This window comes from Myotis davidii, unplaced genomic scaffold, assembly GCF_000327345.1.
Source record: "Myotis davidii unplaced genomic scaffold, ASM32734v1 scaffold71, whole genome shotgun sequence".
Taxonomy (NCBI): Eukaryota; Metazoa; Chordata; class Mammalia; order Chiroptera; family Vespertilionidae; genus Myotis; species Myotis davidii.
In genome coordinates this window covers 599,417-622,202 of record NW_006283588.1, presented here as the reverse complement: position 1 = coordinate 622,202, position 22,786 = coordinate 599,417, and the positions used below count along the sequence as shown (strand labels likewise).

Here is a 22,786-nt window from a genome sequence, read left to right as displayed (position 1 = left end):
TGCCAGTCACCTGAGCGAGAGGAAACCCTGCTCTGAGCAGTTCTTGCAGAGGAAAGAGTGTGGGCTGTGGAATCAGGTCTGAGTTTGGATGTTGGCTCTGCCACGTGTGAGCTGAGAGAGCTTGGACAAGTTATATTGCACTTCTGAGCTCCAGTTTTCCCATTTTTATGGACATAGTAATAGCCTTCCTTGCATGATTGTTTAAAGGATTTCAGATGGGACTTGATAGGGAGAAATGCTCAGTCAAGACTAGCTTGTTGGTGGTTTGTTACTGCTGTTATCACATGGACACTTATTTAATTAATCCTATAAAATGTTGCTTATTTTTTAGGCGACTCCTAATGGACCTGCCTGGTGTTGGTGGCTTCTTGCAGTTCTCCCTGTGGACCCCCGATACCAGCTGTCAGTTTTGTCAATGAAGTCTTTGAAGGAACGGTTGACAAAGATACAGCATATCCTGACCTATTTTTCTAGAGACCAATCTAAGTAACTAACTGCGTGGATCTTCCTTTAAAGTTACCCTAACCTGGCTCTGCTGATGGCCAGGTTGTCTGCTGCCTTTGCACCTCCAGTGCTGGTTTGAAAAATGTATGGAAACTCTTGTTTTTTTTAATTTTATTTTATTTCCTCAACCTCCAGAATCATGTGGTTCTGCAAATGAATACCCTCAACTAGGATTTAGACCACTAAGAACTTGCACAGGAAAACACACAGCAAATGTGTGTTAAACCTCTACATTGTGATGAAGTTGCACTATGTACCGTATTCTAAAATGAAATGAGAACTGTGTATGTGTGTGGAGTGTGTGTGCGCGAGCGTGTGGGTGGTATGTGTGCATTTTCTCTGGCTTTAAGATTTTAAAAGAAAAAAAAAAAGCCATAGAGAGCAGAGCTTGCCGAGGGTCATTTACTGCCCAAGTTTACAACAGTAGCGATACGAGTTTTTGCGAACTGCATTTGCCTCCGATTTCTCTGTCCGAATGCTTCTGTTTGCACAGGTGTGTGAACTGTGGTATCGCGTATCGCTCTGCTGGAGATCCTGCTCTTGCTGAACTGTCTTGACCACTGACTATGATACTTTCCTATTTATGTAAATACGTGCACCCCGGTGGCCGACGGGGGTGCGGAACCTAGAGCCAGTTTTCAGGAACAATTGCAAACCTGACATGGTACTGTGCATCTATTCACAAAACACTCAAAACTGTGAAAATATGGTTTACATTTAATTGTACATAAAGGCAAATGGAGAACTCACTCAATTCAGTACCAGTTAGTTTGTACCTTTTAGGGGGCTTTTCTCATGAACTGCCCATCTATGTAATTTATCGTTTGACATGATGTGTTTAAGGACCTGAGGAAAGAGAAGGAGCTTAATGTAGAACTAAGCTTTTACAGTCTGTTTTGTTTTCTAATTCTGGTCGCGGTGCAAATGTTAGTTATGCCTTACTCATCTGACAATTAGAGCACCATGCTGTGACGTGGTTTATACTCATGCTGCCCTAGACACTTTTGTAATTATTTGTTGCAAACTTAGGACTGTCCCGATTAACTTTCTTTTATGTAAGTAATTTGTAAAAATTTCGGAAAAACTTGCTTTTGCTTATTTAATTTTGAATAAAAGCTAAATTCTTAACAATTTTTTCTTAATTTTAGGTCATTGTAAAAAACAGTCAGTGGGGGAATTACACTACAGAGTGAAGGCACCGTTGGGCTTTGCTCACTGTTTGTGCCGTGAGACATTAACACGCGCTTTCAAAGTACTTGGTCAAATTTTCACCAAACAATGCAGTGACTTGAGGCTTAAGGCCCTAGAACAGTGATGACGAACCTTTTGAGCTTAGCGTGTCAGCATTTTGAAAAACCCTAACTTAACTCTGGTGCCGTGTCACATATGGAAATATTTTGATATTTGCAACCATAATAAAACAAAGACTTATATTTTTGATTTATTTTATATATTTAAATGCCATTTAACAAAGAAAAATCAACCAAAAAATGAGCTCGCGTGTCAGAGGTGACATAGGTTCGCCATCACTGCCCTAGAACCATCCTCAAAAGCACTATTTTTCAACCTTTTAAAAATCCTCGTCCCTTTAGGATGAGGACAAATACATATTACCCATTAGGGCCTTCTCTTGGTTAAATGGACTTGACCATTTCGGCCCCCACTTTCCCAGCTAAGATTTTCCAAACATCTTTTAATATTGAATGTTGATACAAAAAACATGCTCAGAAATGACTGCCGTGAGGACCACCCGCTGCCCCTCAATCATGCTGATTGAGAATGTTCATTCGCTCTGCAGAAAATATTGTCTAAAGAATGGGCCATTTCCCAAAAGCACCTTCTCGATAGTTTCTGAAGTGTTAGGTTACACTTCTTAGTAATAAACTATTAAATGCTGTTAAATGGTGTCTGGGTAGTAGAAGTGCAGAGTTTTCCTGTATAGTTCAAATATGTATCAGGTGGCAGTACAAGTTAATGGTCTTGAATCTACATCTGTAACGTGTGCCTGAAGTGCACACGTGTGAGCACACACCAACACAAATGGGCATTAAGTTGTCTCTATACACATGTACTAATAGGAATTCCATGGGTTTTATTTATCATCTGACCTTAATTTTGTGATAGATAAATTCTGATAGTTGCTGTCTAAAGATTTAAACAAAAAATATCCTTACAGCCATGGTTCAGTGGTTGAGCATTGGCCAGTGAACCAGGAGGTCACAGTTCGATTCCGGTCAGGGTACATGTCCAGGGTGTGGGCTCGATCCCCAGCATGGGGCATGCAAGAGGCAGGCAATCAATGATTATCTCTCAATATTAATGTTTCTATCTCTCCTCCCTTCCTCTCTGAAATCAATAAATATATTTTTAAAAGTATCCTTACAGAAAGAGCAAAGGAATCTGACACTTTCCCTCCTTTTCACGGTAAGTGACTAAGTTCTATGATGAGTTTGACTTTTCAAGCCAAAGTAGCTAGTTGCTGCCCTTGTCTCCTTTACACCTGTCTTTACACCAGTTCTTCCTGCTCTCCAAGATCCAGCGGGGAGGCCTTCACTCAACGGGAACTCTGAACTCCATAGCATTTTCCTTCTTCTATGCTTCTGGCACTCACAGGATAACTGAATTAAATACAAACCCCTCTCCCAAATGCTAGGGCCAGTGTCCAGCATTTAGACAGATTTGAGCTCTAAGACATGTGCTGACCACTGAGCAGAATAAATGCCAGTTAAGAAGGGAAATTGGATGAGGAGGATTAGACTGCAAATACCTTTGCCTTCCCTTCCTCCCCAAATAGAAAAAGGGACAGTAATGAAATGAAGCCTGATGGCATTGTGAAACCGAAAGTCTGTCCGTTGGCCAGTGCTGTGAGGAACTTCTGAGATACGGAAACAGCTGGTATAGGAGACCAAAGGAGAACATAGCTTCACAGAAACTCAGTATCCTTAGGTTTGAGAAGGTGCAATTCCAAAATGATCTGGGAATTCAATACTTTTCACATAGTCCCTGACACCATAGAAGCATTCAATGAGTGAATCATAAAAAAGCAAGTAGATGAGCTACGCAGAACGAATTAAAGAATAAATGAGGTGGAGAGTCGAGTGGGGGCGCTTTCCTGAACACAGTGCAGAAATCGATGCAGTCAAAATAGAAGGGAAAAACTGAGACATGGAAGACAAAGTTTTAACGTCCATGTAATAGAAGTTTAAAAAAGGAAGAGAAGTAACAAGTAATTTTCCAGAACTCAAGGACTAAAAATAATCTTTCTTAGGGGCTAACTTCCTCTATCGAAAGGGAAACAATAAGGCAAACTTACCCAGGTGGACCAGCGACAAACAGCAATAACTCAGTTGACTGGCATTGTTCTGCAATGAGGTTACTGGCTGGATCACATGATTTGTCTTCCTAAGACCTAAGCCAATGTCTAAATGCCAACATTTAAATAGTGTTTAATATACAGGGTGTCACCCCAAAATGTATACACACGTTGAATAATTATAAAGACAGTGTTTATTAAAATACACTTAATTTTCAAATTTGAGCTATCAGCTGTTAAAGTGCGTATACGCTTTTGGGTGACACTATATATGTTTTTAAATAGAGGAGACATTTATGACCCAGCTTACTAGTAGTTATATGAGTTCTCTTGCATACCTGTCTCCAAATAGCTTTTGGTTGGTCACCAACATAAATGTATCCTTAAGCTTTTTGTCACAACTTAAGGTAATGAAAAGAATATAGATTTAATTTCAAAATGTGGTAAGCACCACATTTAATTCTCAGAAAATCCCATAAAGTAGGTATTTTTGTCCAGATGAGGAAACTGAAACACTATGTAGTTAAGTAATTTATGGGTTGAATTGTGCCCCCCCCCCCCTCGCCAAACATGTTGAAATTTAAACTGTTGGAACCTCAGACTGTGACTTTATTTGGGAATAGGGCCCAGTGTGCAGATGTAATTAAGATGACATACTGGAGTAAAGTGAGTCCTTAGTCCAATATGACTGATGTTTTTCCAAGCAGAGGAGGAGACACACACAGAGCAGAATGCTATGTGAGCACAAAGACTCCGAAGACAGCCCATGTGGCCATGGAGGCAGAGATAGTCCACACGCCAACGAATGGCTGAGGGTATCAGAAGCTGGGAGAGGCGAGAGAGAACCCTCCCCTAAAGGTTTTGGAGGGGCCATGACCTTGGTGACATCCTGATTTGGGGCTGCTTGTCTCCAGAACTGTGAGAGAATGCATGTAGACTGTTTAAAGCCACCCGTCTGAAGGGGGGCAGCCTGGGAAAACCAGCATAGCATTCATTTCAGACTGAGACAAGGATTGTGATGCAAAGGCCATGTGCAACTGGGACTGGACCTGGTTGAACACTCGTTTTCTGGTTAAAATTGATTCTAGTAACTCATCTGATATAATTAATTCTAGAGTTGGAGGATTTGTAAGTAGAATTAAAGTTGCCAGAAATGAGGAAAGGGACAAATCAGCAGATCAGATTCAAAATAGTTACACCTTTTACTTCAGGCACATTCATAAATCCATGTAAACCAGCTGGTAAAAAAATGCAAGACACGTAAAGGCCATCCTCTCACCCCAAGCCAAAGCATTGGAATGGTTCTAGCACCTCATATGTATAACAGTTAAAAAATACCTATAGAATGACCACCTATCGAGACAAATATGAGCAGATAATTTCATGTTACCACCAGTTTGCTCACTTTTCAAAACTAAGAGCTCAGTAGGGTCTGCAGGGAAACAAATTTCATGAAGTGAAAGGTATCCAGGGATTTACTGGAACAATGCAGTCTGTCTGTAGGTTATTTTCATTCTTTTTAAAAATTCATTGATTTGAGAGAGAGAGAAAAACCTCGATTTGTTGTTCCACCCATTCAGGCATTCATTGGTTGCTACCTGTATGTGCCCGTACCCTGGTACAATGCCCTACCCAACGGAGCTACCTGGCTAGCACGATTTTCATTCTTAATTTTACAGATTCTTTTTTTTTAAAATATATTTTTCATTGAGTTTTTACAGAGAGGAAAGGAGAGAGATAGTTAGAAACATTGATGAGAGAGAAACATCGACCAGCTGCCTCCTGCACACTCCCCACTGGGGACGTGCCCGCAACCAAGGTACATGCCCTTGACCGGAATCGAACCTGTGACCTTTCAGTCCGCAAGCCGACGCTCTATCCACTGAGCCAAACCGGTTTCGGCTTAATTTTACAGATTCTTATGCTACTTTTGCACCATATTGTTGATAACATATGACAATTAAGAATGCCAAATGGAGAAACTCTAGATCTCTACATAAAAGACTACTAATTTCACAGATCTTTGGTTCCAAATACCCCTCCTTGTGCCCAACACGGAGAGGTATTTGAAACACAAGTATCAACCCTTTAGAAACTTAGATTCTGATCTGTTCATAAAAATGTGTCCAGAAACACCTAGACTCCCTTTCTCTATGAGTTCATCTCATGAGTTGTCAATTGTCCCAAATTTCTAAAAATTGTTACTCAAATCTTTCCCAGTAGAGGCACACAGGCGTCACCTGGTGGCCAGTAAGATCAACTGCAGGCTGAGATGCCAGCTTTTAGAACCGTCCGATTCCAGCCTATTTTCCTGCACAATCCTGGAGAAAGAAAAGTGGAGGAAATAGGACTTGCTTGTAAAATAGCTGGGCTCAGATTTCCTCCTGCCTCCCACTGGCCACCAGAAGGACTTGCGATGCAGTGGAGAACACTGCCACACACTGCAAAGGGAGGGTTGGTTGACTGCTCGCCACACGCTGATTTAGATGATTGTTTTGGTGGCTTGTTTTAATATAATTACAACAATACTACACATTTTAAAATAAAATTAAATAATGTGGACATGTAAAAAGCAAAGTTCAAAATTGTCTCACCATGTCTCACCAATTAGCCACGTAAGCGCTCTGTTCACAGTGTGGACATGTTTTTAGAAGAGGCTTACAGGAGGTGTCTTCGTGCTAAATCAGTAGGAAACTGGAGAAAACAATGCCGCAGGAAGCACCATCTGCCACATTTCCTCAGTTGTAGAGACGTCTCAATAAATCTAGACATTCCCCCCATGAGCTTTCACAGATCCAAAATTTGTAACAACTAACATATATCAATACATACCACATTTCAAACTCCATGCTATAAAAACCGTGCCCTGTAAAGGCGACGTGTAGCACACTGTCACCCTCACTACATCTTTATTACTAGTTTGTTCCTCATTTGTTGAGACTTCCTAAGCCCCGAATCAATGTCACCCTATAAATGGGGTTAGTTGTCCAATGAAGCAAGTCACTCAATGGGTCTGTGTCTGAATTTTTCGCCACTAGGTGGTGCTGCCGCATCTGAAGATAAGTTAACTGGCATTCAGGTAGGAAAAGTCAGGAGTTGATTTTCACGTGGAGCGTTTCATCATTTCCCTGGCCTCAAACATGTATGCACCTCTGTAAGTGAGTCTACACAGTTCTCTCCTTTTACTACTTGGTACTGCTGAGGGGTCCTGGTTTTGGCTGAGGGAGGTCACCAGAGGACACTCCCTCAGCATTCCATCACCGTGTTCTTTTTCTTTATGCCTCTTACTGATTGTGTGTCATTGACATTCCTGCGCTCCACTCTGACTCTCTGACATATTTTTTTTTAAAAAAATAATATATTTCTATTGATTTCAGAGAGGAAGGGAGAGGGAGATAGAAACATCAACGATGAGGGAGAATCATTGATCGGCTGCCTCCTGCACACCGCACACTGGGGATGGATCCTGCATGTGCCCTGATAGGGAATTGAACCATGACCTCCTGGTTCATAGGTCAATGCTCAACCATTGAGCAACACTGGCCGGGCCAACTCTCTTACATCTTAAATTCAGTCCAGGCCTTGACCCTGCAGCCTGAGAAGTGATCTGGGCCAGGAGAGCTCCAGCTACCGGGGCATCGGTAAGTGTTCTTTCTAGTTCTGCTGCGAAGCCACAGTTACGTCTCTGTGTTCCTTCATGAAATAAGCATCTACTATGACACCAGATGCTTGGCGACAGAAATAAATAACACCAAGTTCCTGTCTTCAGCGACTCTCATTCGAGTGGGGAAGATAAAGGCAGAAAGAGGTGATAAAAACCAGGGCCAGTGCAGTGATTGGCATACGCCCGGGGTGTTATGCAAACTCTAAGAGGGTCACTTAGCCTATAGGAGGGTTGGGTGGCAACGGAGTGTTATGCTAGGCTCCTGGAGAGGGACTCTAGGCTGTCTTAAAGATGAGCCGTGTTTAATCAGGTGGGAGGGGAGGAAATGAACTAGATGGAGGGAGCAGCATGAACTACAATTCTCTGTAAACAACAGTAACTACTAAGGAAGACAACAGGTACGCTTATTCCATTTGGGCACCAACAGATGGCTCTGCCAACCTCCTAGATAAGAAATGATTCAAACCCTAGCCGGTTTGGCTCAGTGGATAGAGCATCGGCCTGCGGACTGAAGGGTCCCAGGTTCAATTCCGGTCAAGGCCATGTACCTTGGTTGCGGGCACATCCCCAGTAGGAGATGTACAGGAGGCAGCTGATAGATGTCTCTCTCTTATCCATGTTTCTAACTCTCTATCCCTCTCCCTTCCTCTCTGTGAAAAATCAATAAAAAATATTTTTTTAAAAAGAAATTATTCAAATACCGTGAAAGTTCATCAAATTCGCTGCATCTTTAAATGCACGATGCTTGATTTATCTCATAATGACAAAGAAATATGTAAGTCTGTCTCTGCTTCAAACTTAACTGTTGGTTAATATTAGGCAGCTTACTGATAAAGGAAAGGTTAGGAGCTGATTTTTTTCTTTTTCCTTTTGTTAGGAGTTGAACTTGATGAGAACAAAAAACATGAACTTGCTGTGTTCTAGGTCACCACCTTCTATCCTCTTTCTGTCTTCGAAGTATTTGTCCCCTATGCGTTAGTCTCCAATTTTCTGCCTCTGTGAATTAATAAAGTTTTTCCTTTCATTGGCTCCGTTTTAATGCAGTTTTTACAGGTAAAGAAAATAAACATTTTCTCATTTTATTTTTAATTGGAAGCCCCAAATTGTTCTGTCACCCTTAAAAATGGGGTTAGATGTCCAATGAAGAAAATCACTCAATGGGGCTATGTCTTTTTTCACCACTAGATGGTGCTGCCACACCTGAAGATAAAACAGGGCCAGTTAGCTTCAGAGGGACAAAAAACCACACATGCTATTAGATAAGGCCATAGTGTTTTTTTAACCAGTTTTTAAAAAATATATATTTTAGGAAAACATCTTCCATATTAGAAGAGGAACACTTTTTAAAACCATAGTCTTGAGAGAGACTGAGAGAGAAATTAACATTTTTACTAATATTTCCTAGACGTGAAATCTTAGATGAGCTATTTAATTTTTCTGAGCCTCAGTTCTCTATAAGATAATGAAAATAAAAACTATATCTCATATTTTATAGAAGTTAAATATTTACTACATATCTCACAGGGGTATATAATGGATGCATAAAAATGCTAAGAATGACAATGTTAGAATATATAGGCTTTTAAGATGATCACTTCAAAGGTTAATATAATTTCTGGTATGAGTAGTTTGTGTTTTTAGTTTTTGTAAACCCTCATCTGAGGATATTTTTCCATTGATTTTTAGAGAGAGTGGAAGGGAGGGGGAGTGACACAGAGAGAGGAACATCAATGTGAGAGAGACACATTGATCGGCTGCCTCCCACATGCACCCCGACAAGGGTTGGGGATAGAACTACAACCAAGGTACGCGCCCTTGACCAGAATCTAACCCTGAACCCTTCAGCCTGCCAATTCTCTGTCCATTGAGCCAAACCTGCTAGGTCTGGCAGGAGTAGTTTAAAAGTGAATTTTAATGACTTCTTACTCCCTCCCATCCACATCTGACTTGAGTGGTAATGGAGTAGGAGTGTGTGTGTGTGTGTGTGTGTGTGTGTGTGTGTGTGTGTGTGTGTGTGTGTGTGTGTTTAAGTGAAGCAATGACTGCAGGCTTATTTTCTTTCAATTGAAAATGGTTATATGTGAAAGTGCTCTGCATACTGCGAAGTGTCTAGGGTCCACGACCCACCTGAACCACTATCTCTGAGGGGAGGGGCCCTGATCACGTGCACTCAGCGGGTCACATCACAGACACTTGTGGGCGCGTCTGGCCGGCTCACGCGGATTACCCTCCTGTGGAAATTGTCTGTGGTCCTCAGAGGCTGTGTGTTTTCACTGAGACGCTGCCCCCAGGCCCGATTATTCAGTTCTCCCACGAGTTCCATTAGGAACCACAGCATTCCTGTGCTAAATCCCTTAACCTGCTCACCTCAGCTTCACTGGGAGTCTTCACTCCTGACCAAATGAACCTTAACGAATGCAGCAAAGTGAAGCGATGCATTATGTTCATAGCACCAGACTATCTCTTAGGGATGGAACTGTTTTTTTGCCTAAGAAAAATACCTTGAAAAGTAGCTTAGAATTTCTGGTAAAATTCCTAAGCCATAACTTGCAGGAGAGAGCTGAGCACGTCACAGAAGTAATGGGCAGGTTTGGGAGAGCAGGTGTTGAGTGATTGTTGCCACCGGGAGGGACAGGATGCGCATGCAGTACAGACACCCACAAGCCAGACAATTCAGAGCTGTGGGGGCACATGGAGAAGATTTAAACCCGTTTTATTCCAAAGGCTACTTCTGACCTTGGAATGACACAAATGTTCACCAATGAATTTTCGGGTTTCAGTCAGTATTTTATTGGCACAGCTTACTGTCACCTTGCTAGATTTTTTTCCTCCTAAACTTTCCACTTCAGTGGAACTCCTTAGTCATGGCCTCAGTCATCCCCTCGCTGACAGGCCGAGCCTGTTGGGCCCGCACAGGTGCACAGGTGCTCAGCCCCTTGAGCATCTTCTAGGCACCGACCTTGAGGGTTGAACGTTGCCCAGCTTCCTGGGTCTTAAAGTCTAGCGGAGGGGTAGAATATTTACGGCAGCAGCAAATAAGTGGTGTGAAAGTGTGAGCAGCGCCATCAGAGAATCGCACAGGACGTGGCTGTAAGAAACAGGCCAAGGGGCCTCTTTTCGATACGGCGCTGGAGGAAAACACTTTTGAGAGCGTGAGAGGCAGCCAGGTACGGACGGAGAGTCACAGGTGAGAAGAGGAAGGTGTGAGGGCTCTGAGGTGGCAGAGAACTGTCCTATTGGAGAGCCAGGAGCTGCCTTTCGGAAATGCAGCCAAGAGGAGAGGTGTATAGTGTGGAGCTGGTATGGGAAGCCCTTGGCAGAAATGTTCCTATTTTTAAAAAAATATATTTTTATTGATTTCAGAGAGGAAGGGATAGAGAGAGAGATAGAAACATCAATGCCGAGAGAGAATATTGATGGGCTGCCTCCTGCACGCCCCACACTGGGGATCAAGCCTGCAACCCGGGCCTGTGCCCGGACCAGGAATCAAACAGGCGGCCCGTTGGTTCACTCAGCCGCTGAGCCACCGCAGCCGGGCGAAATGTCCCTATTCTGATGAGCAAGGCAATCGCCCCCTCGGGTATGGGATGGACAGACACATTTCCTACCTCAAGTCGCTTCCTCCCTGCGTTTTCCATAACTAGGCCAGGCTTGGAGAGCTGACCACACAGAACGTGGTCCCTGTTCTTTGCGCGAAGCTGGCTCTTGCTGGGCCGTGTTGTGAAGTGCATGAGAGTCACCGCCGCCTCACCGCACACCTCACTCCGCCGGGGCTGCCAGAGGAACTGGGGTCCGACTCGTCCTCGCTCCTCTTTGTTTCCAGAAGCCACGTGTGAATGCCGACCTCCTGTGTTCTAGCCACACCCCGTGGCTCATGGAAGTGCTGAACAGGAGAATAATGGGGTGGGGGGAGGGCAGCTGCAAGGGGCTCCCCTTTCCCACGGAAGGAACACATTATCAGCAGCCGAAACCAAAGTCGTACCAAGCGGACGTTAAAGGGACCCTCTCGCTATGACAATAACTTATTGATGGAGAGGATGTTGGTTAACTTTTATTGCAATGCCACAATAGTTGGCTTGCAGGAAAGCAATGGTATTAAAATGCTCACGTTACCAAAAAGAACCCCTATTTTTCATGCTGGGAATGAATGCTCTGACCACTTCCTCAGGGCTGCCCTGGATGCCTAGGATCTGATGACTGGGGGCGGCAAAGGGTTTCAGATGCTAATCAAGAAAGATGGCCCTTCTCCAAAGCACTATGTGATCTGGGCAATGCTTGGAGGGGGGGGGCGGTCATTTTCCCATCCACATAAGGAAGGGCTCAAGCTAGATGTTTTCTGAGACCTCCTCCAGTCCCAACTCTGATGCTGGAAGGACAGCGGAGTGACATAGGAAAGAAATGGGCAGATGGGATTCGGCAAAGCGGGGTGTGAGTTCTGGCTTCATCACTTGATAGTTGTGAGATTTGGAGAACAATGCTTAGCCTTTCTAATCTCAGATTTCTCATCTCTAAAATGGAATGGTGAAAATAACACACGACTTTCTTACGTCCAGTGAAGGTTTACATGTTTAAACTTTGTAAAACTCTGAGGCTCAGTAGAAATGTGAGTTTGTCACTATAGTTATGATGACGAAAATAAAAATAAATAGTACCAACCAATACCCGTTTATTATTTATTTTTTTCTAATTTTTATTTCTTAAAGTATTACAAAGAGTATTACATATGTCTCCTTTTCCCCCCTCCCCTTGACATTCCCCCGGCCTCTACCTCCCCGCTGACAGTCTGTCCAATGTTGCTCTGCCTCTGCATCTACCCCTGTTCATTAGTCTATACTGGTCCCCATTATCTGTCCCAACCTCACTGGAGCAGTCCCAACCTCACCGTGGCTGTTTCAACCTCACCGGGGCCATGCTGACCTCACCGGGGTTGATTCAACCTCACTGGGGCTCACCGGGGCTGCTTCAACCTCACCGGGGCCGTTTCAATCTCACACTCGTTTATTATTTTAAAGCATGTGAATATGTGGTCTCTTCATCTTCACAACAACCCTAGAGGATAGTACATGACCATCCCCACTTCCCAGAGGGGAAAACTGAGGCAGAGGACACGAAATGGCACGACCAACAAAGAGGCCGGGTTCGTGGCAGGAGTCAGAAGGCCCCAGGGCAAAGCTTGGCTTCTGCATCAGCTCTAGTCCTTAAAACTTGATGTGAAGGGATCTCAGAGATTTAATGTGACCACAGATGACGGGTAGTCCTACTCTTCCAACTTCTTCAGTCATTTTTCTGAAAAACTTAGCTCGGCCAGTATGGCTCAGTGGTTGAGCATCAACCCATGAACCAGGAGGTCACGGTTCAATTCCTGGTCAGGGCACATGACCAGGTTGCAGGCTCAATCCCCAGGGTGGGGCCTGCAGGAGGCAGCCAATCAAGGATTCTCTCTCATCATTCATGTTTCTATCTCTCTCTCCTTCTCCTTTCCTCTCTGATATAAAAAATAAACAAACAAACAAATAAATAAATAAAAACCTATTCAGGGAGGTAAAATGATCCCAAACGATTCATGTAGTCACAATCATGCATCAAAACATGTGGTTTTAGAACGTTCCCTAAAAGCAATTTGGTAAAAGAAATCAGTATGACCACCAACGAGCCCTCCTATTCAGAAAGCGATTCTGGAAGGAAAACGTAGCAACTTAAACCCAGAGTTCCAATAGCTCAGAAACCCCAGACACAAACAGAAACACACAGAGAACACCAGTGCTCATGCATCAGTTTTCGTGTGCACACAACCTTCACCTGTGAAAAGCCCCCCGTGTCCCCATGCCCACCCCAACAAGCACCTAGGAAAGAAGTCAGCGTCTCCATCCGACTCAGCCCTGGGGCACAAAGGCTGCCAAATGACAGGCGTGTTTCTGCGGTGGAATTTCGAAAGCAGCAGGCAACAATTTAATTAGCTCTAAGTCAATAAGTCTCCATGAACCCCAGCAAGGCAGTAAACCACAAGCCTTGCTAGCAATTATCAGCAGAAGATTATTCATGTAGAACCATGATGCCTAACATTTGGCAATACCCAACATGAAATATTTATAAGTTTCCGAGAACGACTAACAATGGAGAATGGCATTAACATGCATCAGACTTAATTCTGCTAGAATCCTTAATTTAGAAAGAATGCACACGAAAGGAGATAAAACACGGGAAAAGCACAGATGATAAATGGCCAAAGGAGAGACAAGTCACAAAATAATTTCCCAGGCGCTTCATAGAATGTTTCTTTTAGAAAGTGACTGCATGAATATTTCATGTAGTGAAATGTTGATCCTGATGGGAGTGGGTCACACTGTGTTACTCACATATTTGTTGTATATAACTACTCATCATATTGTAATTCCTTACATGAAGCAGTCCCTAGAATCTGCCTCAAGTCTCACTTACCACACTAAACACTGCCATGGGTGAAGAGGTGATTGTTGGCTTTGATGGAAGGGTTTTGATTTGAGAATCTATTATAATTTTGATGAAAGAATCTAATGAAATAAAACAGATAAGCATGTTTACCAGGCCCCAAGCTGCACCTTCTGCAAGGTATGTGCACCCTGCCCCCACACTCACTAGCTGCAGTACAATTCAAATCTAGCAGATACACTCACAAGTTCTTTAGTGTTGACTCTATCTATAGAAAGTAGAATATAGGGTTTCTCCTCCGAAGTCATAAAAATAACTAATTTTCAAGAGAGGCAAGAAAAACAAAACCAAAAAACAAAAAATAAAACAAAACCAAAAAAGAGTGGTAGGCTAGTAGAATGTTATTTTTCCTGCTATATCATAGGGCAGTGGTCGGCAAACTGCGGCCCCTTGAGTGTGGCTCTTCCACAAAATACCACATGTGGGTGTGCGCGTACAGTGCGATTGAAACTTTGTGGCCACACTCAAGGGGCAAAAGAGCCGCATGTGGCTCGCAAGCTGCAGTTTGCCAACCACTGTCATAGGGTTACTCTCATTCTCTGATCCTTTTTTTTTTTTAAATAAGTTTTTATTGATTTCATGGAGAATAAGAGAGCTGGAGAGAGAGATAGAAACATCAGTGATGAGAGACTCATTGATCGGTTGCCTCCTGAACATCCCACTACTGGAAATTGGGCCCATAACCTGGGCATGTGCCCTGACTGGGAATCGAACTGTGACCTCCTGGATCTTAGGTCGACACTAAACCACTGAGCAACGACAGCTGGGCTCAGCTGTCTTTTAAATCCTGCCAACTCTCCACCAATTCTCTGAAAGTGGAGCTTATGACATTGTTTATTTTGAGGATGATAGCTATGTCTCATTCGATCAGTGTTGCCTCACAATGAAGACCCAGTCTAGGGAGTCCAGGAAGGTCTCCCTGAATAAGTGAAGTTTGATCTGACCTGAGGGATGAGTGGGCATTAACTGTAAGGAAGAGGGGAGCCACTTCAGGCAGATAAAACTGCATGGACGGGAGAATTGGGAATTCAAAGGATGACAGGACCAATAGGGATGTAGGACAGATGGGAGGAGAGCGACTTGCGAATACCTTGTGAGTTAGGTACCATACATAGGCTAGAGATTGCTCTCGCTACACAATAGGCAATGGATGTCTTTAAGTGGGAGAATAATACGAACATATTCTGACTTTCAAAGATCAGTGGGATTGTGGTGATGTCTTCCCTATGGGAACTGTATAGTACACCTCTTCATGGACACCCCATGTGCCCAGCGCAGGACTATGAGCTTTGTGCCAAACAGATGCCTATTCATGGTGAAGGAAGAAGAAACAGCAGGCCCTGAGCTGGCCTTGAACACAGCACCGAACACTTTCCCTTTGCTTCTGACAACCTTGAGGTTCCCTATTTGGTGCCTTTTTCAGCCAGTATTTTGCAGCCGTATCCTTCGTAATACACACTCTTTGTTAAAGTAAACTCATTTCTGTTTATTTCCTGCATAGAAATAAAGTATAACTAACGATCAACTTTCTTTCCTAAATTCAATAATTGTTCACTGGACACCTATACCTACTAGTTTCCATACAATACATCTGTCTTTAGAAGGAGCCAAAATCATCCCTTCTCCCCCCCAAAAAAACACACTTCAATACAACGCAATAATTATACTTTAGTGAAAGTCTGTATGAAGTACACATTTTGGGGTACTCTCAAAGTATTTTCTAATCAGAACTAAATTACAAATGACAGTTAACTTTTTCAAAGTTAATCAAATGTAACTGAAGGAAGTAATGAAAGAACTAGCTCAGGTCCCTTAGGGGTGTGTGTGTGTGTGTGTGTGTGTGTGTGTCTGTCTGTCTGTTTGTCTTGCTGGTAAACAAGTTGTATGCTACTTCTTTTCTTTTTTTTAAATGCTCAACTGAGGATATTTTCCTATTGATTTTTAGAAAGAGTGGAGGAGAGAGGGAAAGACAGAGAAATACTGATGGGAGAGAAACACATCAATTGGTGGCCAGGGAGGAGCCTGCAACCAAATCGAACCTGGGCTCCTTTGGCCCACAGGCTGACACTCTATCCACTGAGCAAACCAGTTAGGGCTGCACTACTTCCTTTTTCTACGTATGGAGCTTCCAGCCAGACTCTGGAATGGATGAGGTTCACCTGTAGCTTCCTTCTATCTCCTTTCTATGTCCTGTCAGCGTGGCACGCTCTCCCTAGACCCGCAAGCAGGCAGCATCCCCCGGCGGCCCAACCTCGGAACCCACTCCCCTGCCTACATGCAGCACGGCGCTCAGGACTGTCCCATCCCCATAGATGTCCTATGTGCAGCTGCACTTGTCACCTGGTGTGACAACCAAACAGATAGCTGGGCTGGAGGTGGGCTTGGAGGAAAGGAAGCCCAGAGGACAAGGAAGGGGTAGTCTATAGTCTACAGCAATGGTTCTCAACCTTGGCTGCCCATTAGAATCACCTGGGAATCTTTTTAAAATCCTGAGGATGAGGCCCAGAAATCAGGATTTTAAAAAGATTCCCAGGTGATTCTAATGTGCAGCCAAGGTTGAGAACCACCGGTCTACAGGGAAGACAGATAGTGGACACCTGCTTATAACTGGAGAAGTACAAGGGTCTGGTGAGAGCATGTAGTACTGTGATTGAGCAAACCTGGGATGTAGGAGAAAACCTGCACCGAGAAAGTGGTGTTTAAGGAGTCCTTATGTAACAGAGAGATTTCCATTTTTTGGCAGGAACTTCTCTTTGTCTCAGGTAAACGCCTGGGTCAAACTGTCCTGGGTTCTATCCCTGGAAAGCACCGTCCTCACCAGGCCAACCCAGGACAAGTACACTGAGGAAGTGTCAGCCACCTGGGTTGGGACCCCTGGGAGAACCAAAGCCCTCTGCGTTCATAACCTTCTGACCCACAGTCGGATTAATCACTTCAACTAGGGCCGTGGTCGGCAAACTGCGGCTCGCAAGCCACATGCGGTTCTTTGGCCCCTTGAGTGTGGCCACGAAGTTTCAATCGCACTGTACGTGCTCACCGGCATGTGGTATTTTTGTGGAAGAGCCACACTCAAGGGGCCGCAGTTTGCTGACCACTGAACTAGGGGCTTTGTGTTCTCAGTGTTAAGAAAACAGTCTTAGAAGGGCCACATTGGGTTCAAATCCCTACCCTACCTGAAGAGCTGTCGACTCTTAGAAACATTGCTTAATGTTAACCTCAATAGCCTCATCTATAGAATAGGGAGAAAAATATCTGACTTATATTGTTGTATCCACAGGACGATTTGAAGGCACTACACAGAGAGCCCTGATTAAAGCGGCATAAACAGTGAGATTTGTTATCACATGCTACTAGTAAAAGCAGTCTGCTCCACGGACCTTCTATCAGGACCCTGGTTGCATTTCTCTGTGGTTATCTCCATCTACCCAGCCCCCTGTGTGTGACCTCTGGCAAGCAGCAGGTTCTGGGAAGTAGGTCCACGTTCAGCATGGAACAGAGAAAGAACAGGCTTCCTTAGGAGTGAGGGAACCCTGCCAGAAACGTGAGCGCATGTCTCCCTCACGTCTTGTTGGTCATATGTTCATTCCTGAAGCAGAGACTGGTGAAAGGAAAGGGAGGACCCTTAGACAAATCAGGGCCTCCCAGACGCTGAGCGAGAGGTGACTTCTGGGCCTCGTGGCTGGACGAGGTGGACCACGGGACAGAATGAGGGCTCTGGGGAAGGAGGCACGGGGCCCGGATGCTGGGAGGGCCTGTGAGAACCGCATGCCAAGCGCTATTGCTGTGCTTGACTCACATAAAGAAGTAATCACATAACTTTGGGGAAAGGGCCACGTAGGAAGCATCTGCAGAGGACAGAAGCCAAAAGAACCAGTGCGCTCACCTCAGCACAGCGGCATTTGCTGTAACAACCCACTGTACTCCTCCCCCAAGAGTAGCCCATCGGTAGCCACAGGCCTGGCAGGTGACACGGACCTGTTCGGTCTGTTCAAATAATCGAATCGATACCTCCTCCCCTGGGAACTGACCTTGAGGCCAGTTCACATCGACATTCCCTTTCGCTGAGACCGCATTCCACTTGCTAAGACCATTATCCTTCCCCTCCAGACCTGCCCAGGATCCGGACCCGCGCAGGCAATTCTCTGCCCAGAGAAAACCCACCTAGCGCCCTTTAAAACCTCTGACTCCCCATCCCCGGGTGCTGACGCCATTTTGGGGCCCAGCCCACGTGGGTTCCAGATGACCTGATAAATGTATGATCCTTTACCACTTTGGCCTCGTGCGTTCCTCCTTCGGGGACCCTAACAGTACCTGCGGTGGGAGGCACTGTGCCACCTTGAAAGGATCTAGAAAATGCTGTAGGATGTGCAGGGTCAAAGTAAGCCCTAAATTGGTAGCTGTCCTTCCTAAAGGGGGGCATCTCAGTGGACGACGCCTGGGGCTCCTCCAGAGTCTTTCAGACCTGACACGTCAGAAACCAGAGGTGCACTGGGGTCTTCAAGCCACCGGCGGCCACCATCCCCCTGAGTTTCTGTCTCTAGCCTTCCTCTCTGCAAACATCCCCACGAGACCCCTAGGTCCCTGCTACACACAACCCACCCTCCAAACTGTACCTGAACATTCGATCCCAACAAGAGCTCCAGTAACTCATCCCCCGTGACAATGACAAGGAACCTCCTTCGCCTTGGAAATGCATGATTCAGACTTCAGAGCCCTGGACCAGGCAAATCTAGGGAACCCCCACAGGAGGAAGCCGGGTGGGGGAGGTGAGGTTGGAGTTAGTTCTGAGCTACTTTAATTCTAAATGCCGTCAGCCTGACCTCGAAAAGCTGCCTGCGTGGGTCCTGCCTGCTCCTTCCACTTCTCAGGTCTCCTCTTTTGTTTTGTTTTCCTAACCCATTTGGCGTCTTATCTTAGTTGTCACTCACGATTTGGCCTCTGGGGCTGCTGACCCACTTTAGAAGGTTTGTTTTGGCTCTGACTTTGCATTCCTTTGGGGACTTGACTTTCCCGAATTACCTGTCTGCACCTTGCGCAACTTTCAGCAACAGAGGCCTCCTTCCTCTGACCTCTCCCAACCCAGAGACTGAGGGTGCCCCTTTGCCGGCCCCACCCGCCAGGAGGGCGATTGCCCAGGAGAATTCTGTAATTCAGACTCACCTTTCCTGAGCCCTCTGAATGTGGCTGTTCTGAAGAGGTAGAAGAAAGCCATCTGATTAAATTGATTCCCTCTCACGGGTGAATTCATCATACCCAATTAACACTTAAACTTATCTTAAATATATTTCTAGTTTTTAGAAGTATATAAATGGCCTGGCCCACTCTTCGAAATGCGCCTGCGGATTGAGCATCGTCCCATGCACCAAGAAGGTTGCTGGTTTGATTCCTGGTCAGGGCAGATGCCTGGGTTTCGGGCTCGATCCCCAGTAGGAGGCGTGCAGAAGGCAGTCAATCGATGCTTCTATCTTCTCTCCCCTTCCCTCTCTAAAAAAATCAATCAATCAATCAATTTATTTATTTATTTATTAAAGAAGTATATAAATGTAACAACACAAAGTAAAATATTTGGGGTCCAAGAAGCCTCAAGGTGGTGGGTTTCTCCCGCCGGGAAGGGGGAGTGTCCCGTTTCCCTGAGCTGCCCATTATTTCACCTCCTCCCTCACTCTGTTCTGAAATCACAGAGCCCCTAAGTGTTTCCAGTTTTAAATGGCTGCCGTGGTTGTCACAGTGGGCACACAGATATGACAGGATCTAGATATTCTGTTCTTTTGTGTGTGTGACTTGGGTGTTTTGCTACCAAAACATAGATTCGCTTTAACCAGGAATGATTTTCCGCTTTTCCTTCTGGTGGTCGCCGAGGGCCGGCGCGCAGAGCAATTCGCTTCCCATGATTACCTTCGTGCTGTCTGCCTCACTCGGCAGAAAAGAGCTCCACAGAATGGAAGACAAGAAGGAGAATAAATTAAACCTAAGAAAGGAATCAATTAGACTTTAAAATGCAAAATAATCGGTGTCTTGAATTTAGTAGATGTCAACTGAGGTTCTGTTCCTTCCTTAGACCTGGTGGTAATGAAATGCTAGGAACTGCAGATAAACCAAACCTGCTGGTTAACAGTCCCCCACTAACCTCTACGGCAGGGATTTTAAAATGCAATGAACTATTAAGGTTCGTGGGGTACTGTGCTATAATAATAAATACATAAATACATTGTGGTCTTTGTCCCTGGCTGCAGACCAGAGCTCTCCAAATCTCTGTAAGCCGTAAAGGCGCTAGGAGGATCTTTTGTTCCAATGTTGGTCCTTCACCCCAGTTTCTGACAAAGAGCTCCTCAATCCCTCGGGCTTTCCTGGGTGATAGGAGCATCTTTGGCGCAATGAGGTCACTCTCTGTGGGCTCCTGGGTAACGTCAGGATGGGGGCTGGTCACGGGAAAGACCAAACCTGGGTCGGAAGCTTGGAACTTCCATCTCCACTCCCCATCCTCCAAGCAGGAGAGAGGGACCAGAGGTTGCAGCTACTGATTAATCATGCCTCTGTGACGAAACTGCCTTAAGATTCCCTAAACCACAGTGTTCAAAAGATTTCAAGTTCATGGACACATGGCTGGGAGGCTGGCACTCCCCAACTCCACGGTGACCGGAGCTGCTATGCTTGGGACCCTTCCGGCCCTCACCCTATGTGCCTCTTCACCTGACTGTTCATTTATCACTTATCGTATTCTCTCTTAAAGGAAAAATAAGTAAATGTCAGTATTCCCTTGAGTTCTGTGAGACATCATAGCAAGTTATTGAACCCAAAGGAAAGGGTCATTAGAACCCCAATTTGTAGCCAAGTCCGACAGAGGCTTGGGCCACCTGGGGAATTGGCATCCGAAGTGGGGGCGGTGGGTGGGACTCCGTCTCTCACCTGTGCGATCTGACTAGTTCCAGGCAGATGGTGTCGGACAGAACTGAACTGCAGGTCACCAGCTGGTGTCAGAGAATTGGTGGGTGTGGGGACAACCCCACTCCTGCTGTGGTATTTTCCCTCCAGCAAACCAATGAGGGGCTGTTGCCAGGTGATGGGTGGTTATCAGATGAAACACATGCTTATCCCTGAGTCAGAGATGCATGTGAACTTTTAAGTAGTTTTGGAGACTAAGAATACAGAAATACTTGCTATGATGTCTCACCACGTACCTGCACTTCCCACCAAACCTTTACTGAGAAAGCATCCCATACCCCTCAACCCCAGAATATGTGCCTTTTAAATGATCTACGCAGGCAGTTCTGTCAGTAACTGCTAAGTCCAGATCATTAGTAGCAACAACTCTAGATGTTGTTATAAAGCTGGTTGATAAAAAGGTTGCATAGACATATATCACTTCCTACAATAGGAAAGATCTGTATAACTCTTATAAATAAACTAGAGGCCCAATGCACAAAATTCCTGCAAGGGGCTCTGCCGCCTCTGCTGCCTCTGCCTCCTCTGCCTTGGCCCCCACCGCTATTGCTTCATCTGGCAGGATGTCCGGAAGGATGTCTAATTAGCATATTACACTTTTATTATTATAGATGAGTGTGATAATCCTGTGGAAGCTGGCAAGGGAAACAGACTTGCTTGGGGTCCCATTTAGTATCCAAATGCAAGGACACTGGAACATGAGCAGACTCAGGAAAAGCTCCATTAGCCAAGGGACCATTTTTCAGTAACTGCCCAGTGGATTGAGCATTGTCCCATGAACCAGTCTAGCGATAGTGACTGGTTCATGAGACAGAGGTTCATATCAACATCAACTTCCTACTGACATCAGCTAGCAAGCTTGTGTTAATGAAACAGCTTCACGTTTGAGAATAAGCACATCCTTCGTGCAGCATGTTTATCTTCCTTCCTAGAGTGTTACTAACTTTGTTATCTCAGAAAGAAGGCCTGATTTCTGGAACATTTATCGGCTCACCATGGCAAAGCCAGGGACTATGTCTATTGACATTCAAAATAAGAAACATATTTGTAGCTAGAAAAATAACAATAGAAAAAAATAATTCTCCGAATTGAATATCTTTCTTTGTTTAATTTGAACCCCTGACAAGAGTTAGTCAAACAGCAGAGCACTTTTTATGTTCTGTTGAGAAGTACAGACTGAGAGGAGCCAGAAGACTGAGAAACTTAAAACTACTATGAAACCGCTGTCATTTTTCCTAATTAAAGAGTAGGCTTGTCTGATTCAGAAAAGGGCCTGAGTCAGAGGACACTTTATAAGAAATGTAATTTATGGCAGCCCTTAAGAAGGGAGGGGAAGAGAAACAAATTAAAAGCCTTAGAAAATAAAAAGTCAATAAAACAAAGACAATCATCTATAACTCATTCATTATTTGTATATAAAGGCTACTACTGGTTTGCTTTCATTTTTTTTAAAGAAGAAACGAATTTGCCTTAGCACTTAATAGACTAAATTCATTCCATCTTTGATTATCACTAGCAGTGTGGTCTGTTGGAATGACACCAAATTCCAGGTTAATAAGTCTAAATTAATAAAATGTTGGCTTTGCCTATATCATGTCTGATAGAAATATATCAGTTGCTGGCTTGGGGGGATATATTTTTTAACATTTTCAGAAAAAGAATTTATAGCTGTATGACAATGTGATTGTATATTTCTACTTTGGCCGCCAGAGGTCTCTACTCACCGCCACAAATATTCCAAGCCTGGCTATTGAACTGAGCCTCAGCCAGGCAGTGAGGGCGTGCTCTTGGGTAAGAAATGCAAACTCTCAGGCACTCCCCTGGACCAAAACCTGCGTTGGGACATCTCTAGGTCATTTGTACGTACAGTAAGTTGGGGAGGCATTGTTCTAGTT

General features: G+C 44.6%; 1 protein-coding gene and 1 long non-coding RNA gene across 3 annotated transcripts in view; both read left to right on the top strand.

Moving 5' to 3' along the window:
- Positions 1-1,635, top strand: part of LONRF1 (LON peptidase N-terminal domain and ring finger 1) — a 36,636-nt gene extending 35,001 nt beyond the window's left edge. For both annotated transcript variants that reach the window (XM_015565190.1, XM_015565184.1), the window contains one exon: positions 332-1,635. In XM_015565190.1, coding sequence (XP_015420676.1) covers positions 332-490 — 159 coding nt within the window. In that variant the 3' untranslated portion in view covers positions 491-1,635. The remainder of the gene's footprint in view (positions 1-331) is intronic.
- Positions 1,636-13,886: 12,251 nt separating this feature from the next.
- On the top strand, positions 13,887-15,471 carry LOC107183362. The gene is made up of 2 exons (XR_001514148.1): positions 13,887-14,069; positions 15,228-15,471. It is a non-coding gene; the product is annotated as an uncharacterized LOC107183362 (long non-coding RNA).
- Positions 15,472-22,786: the final 7,315 nt, after the last annotated feature.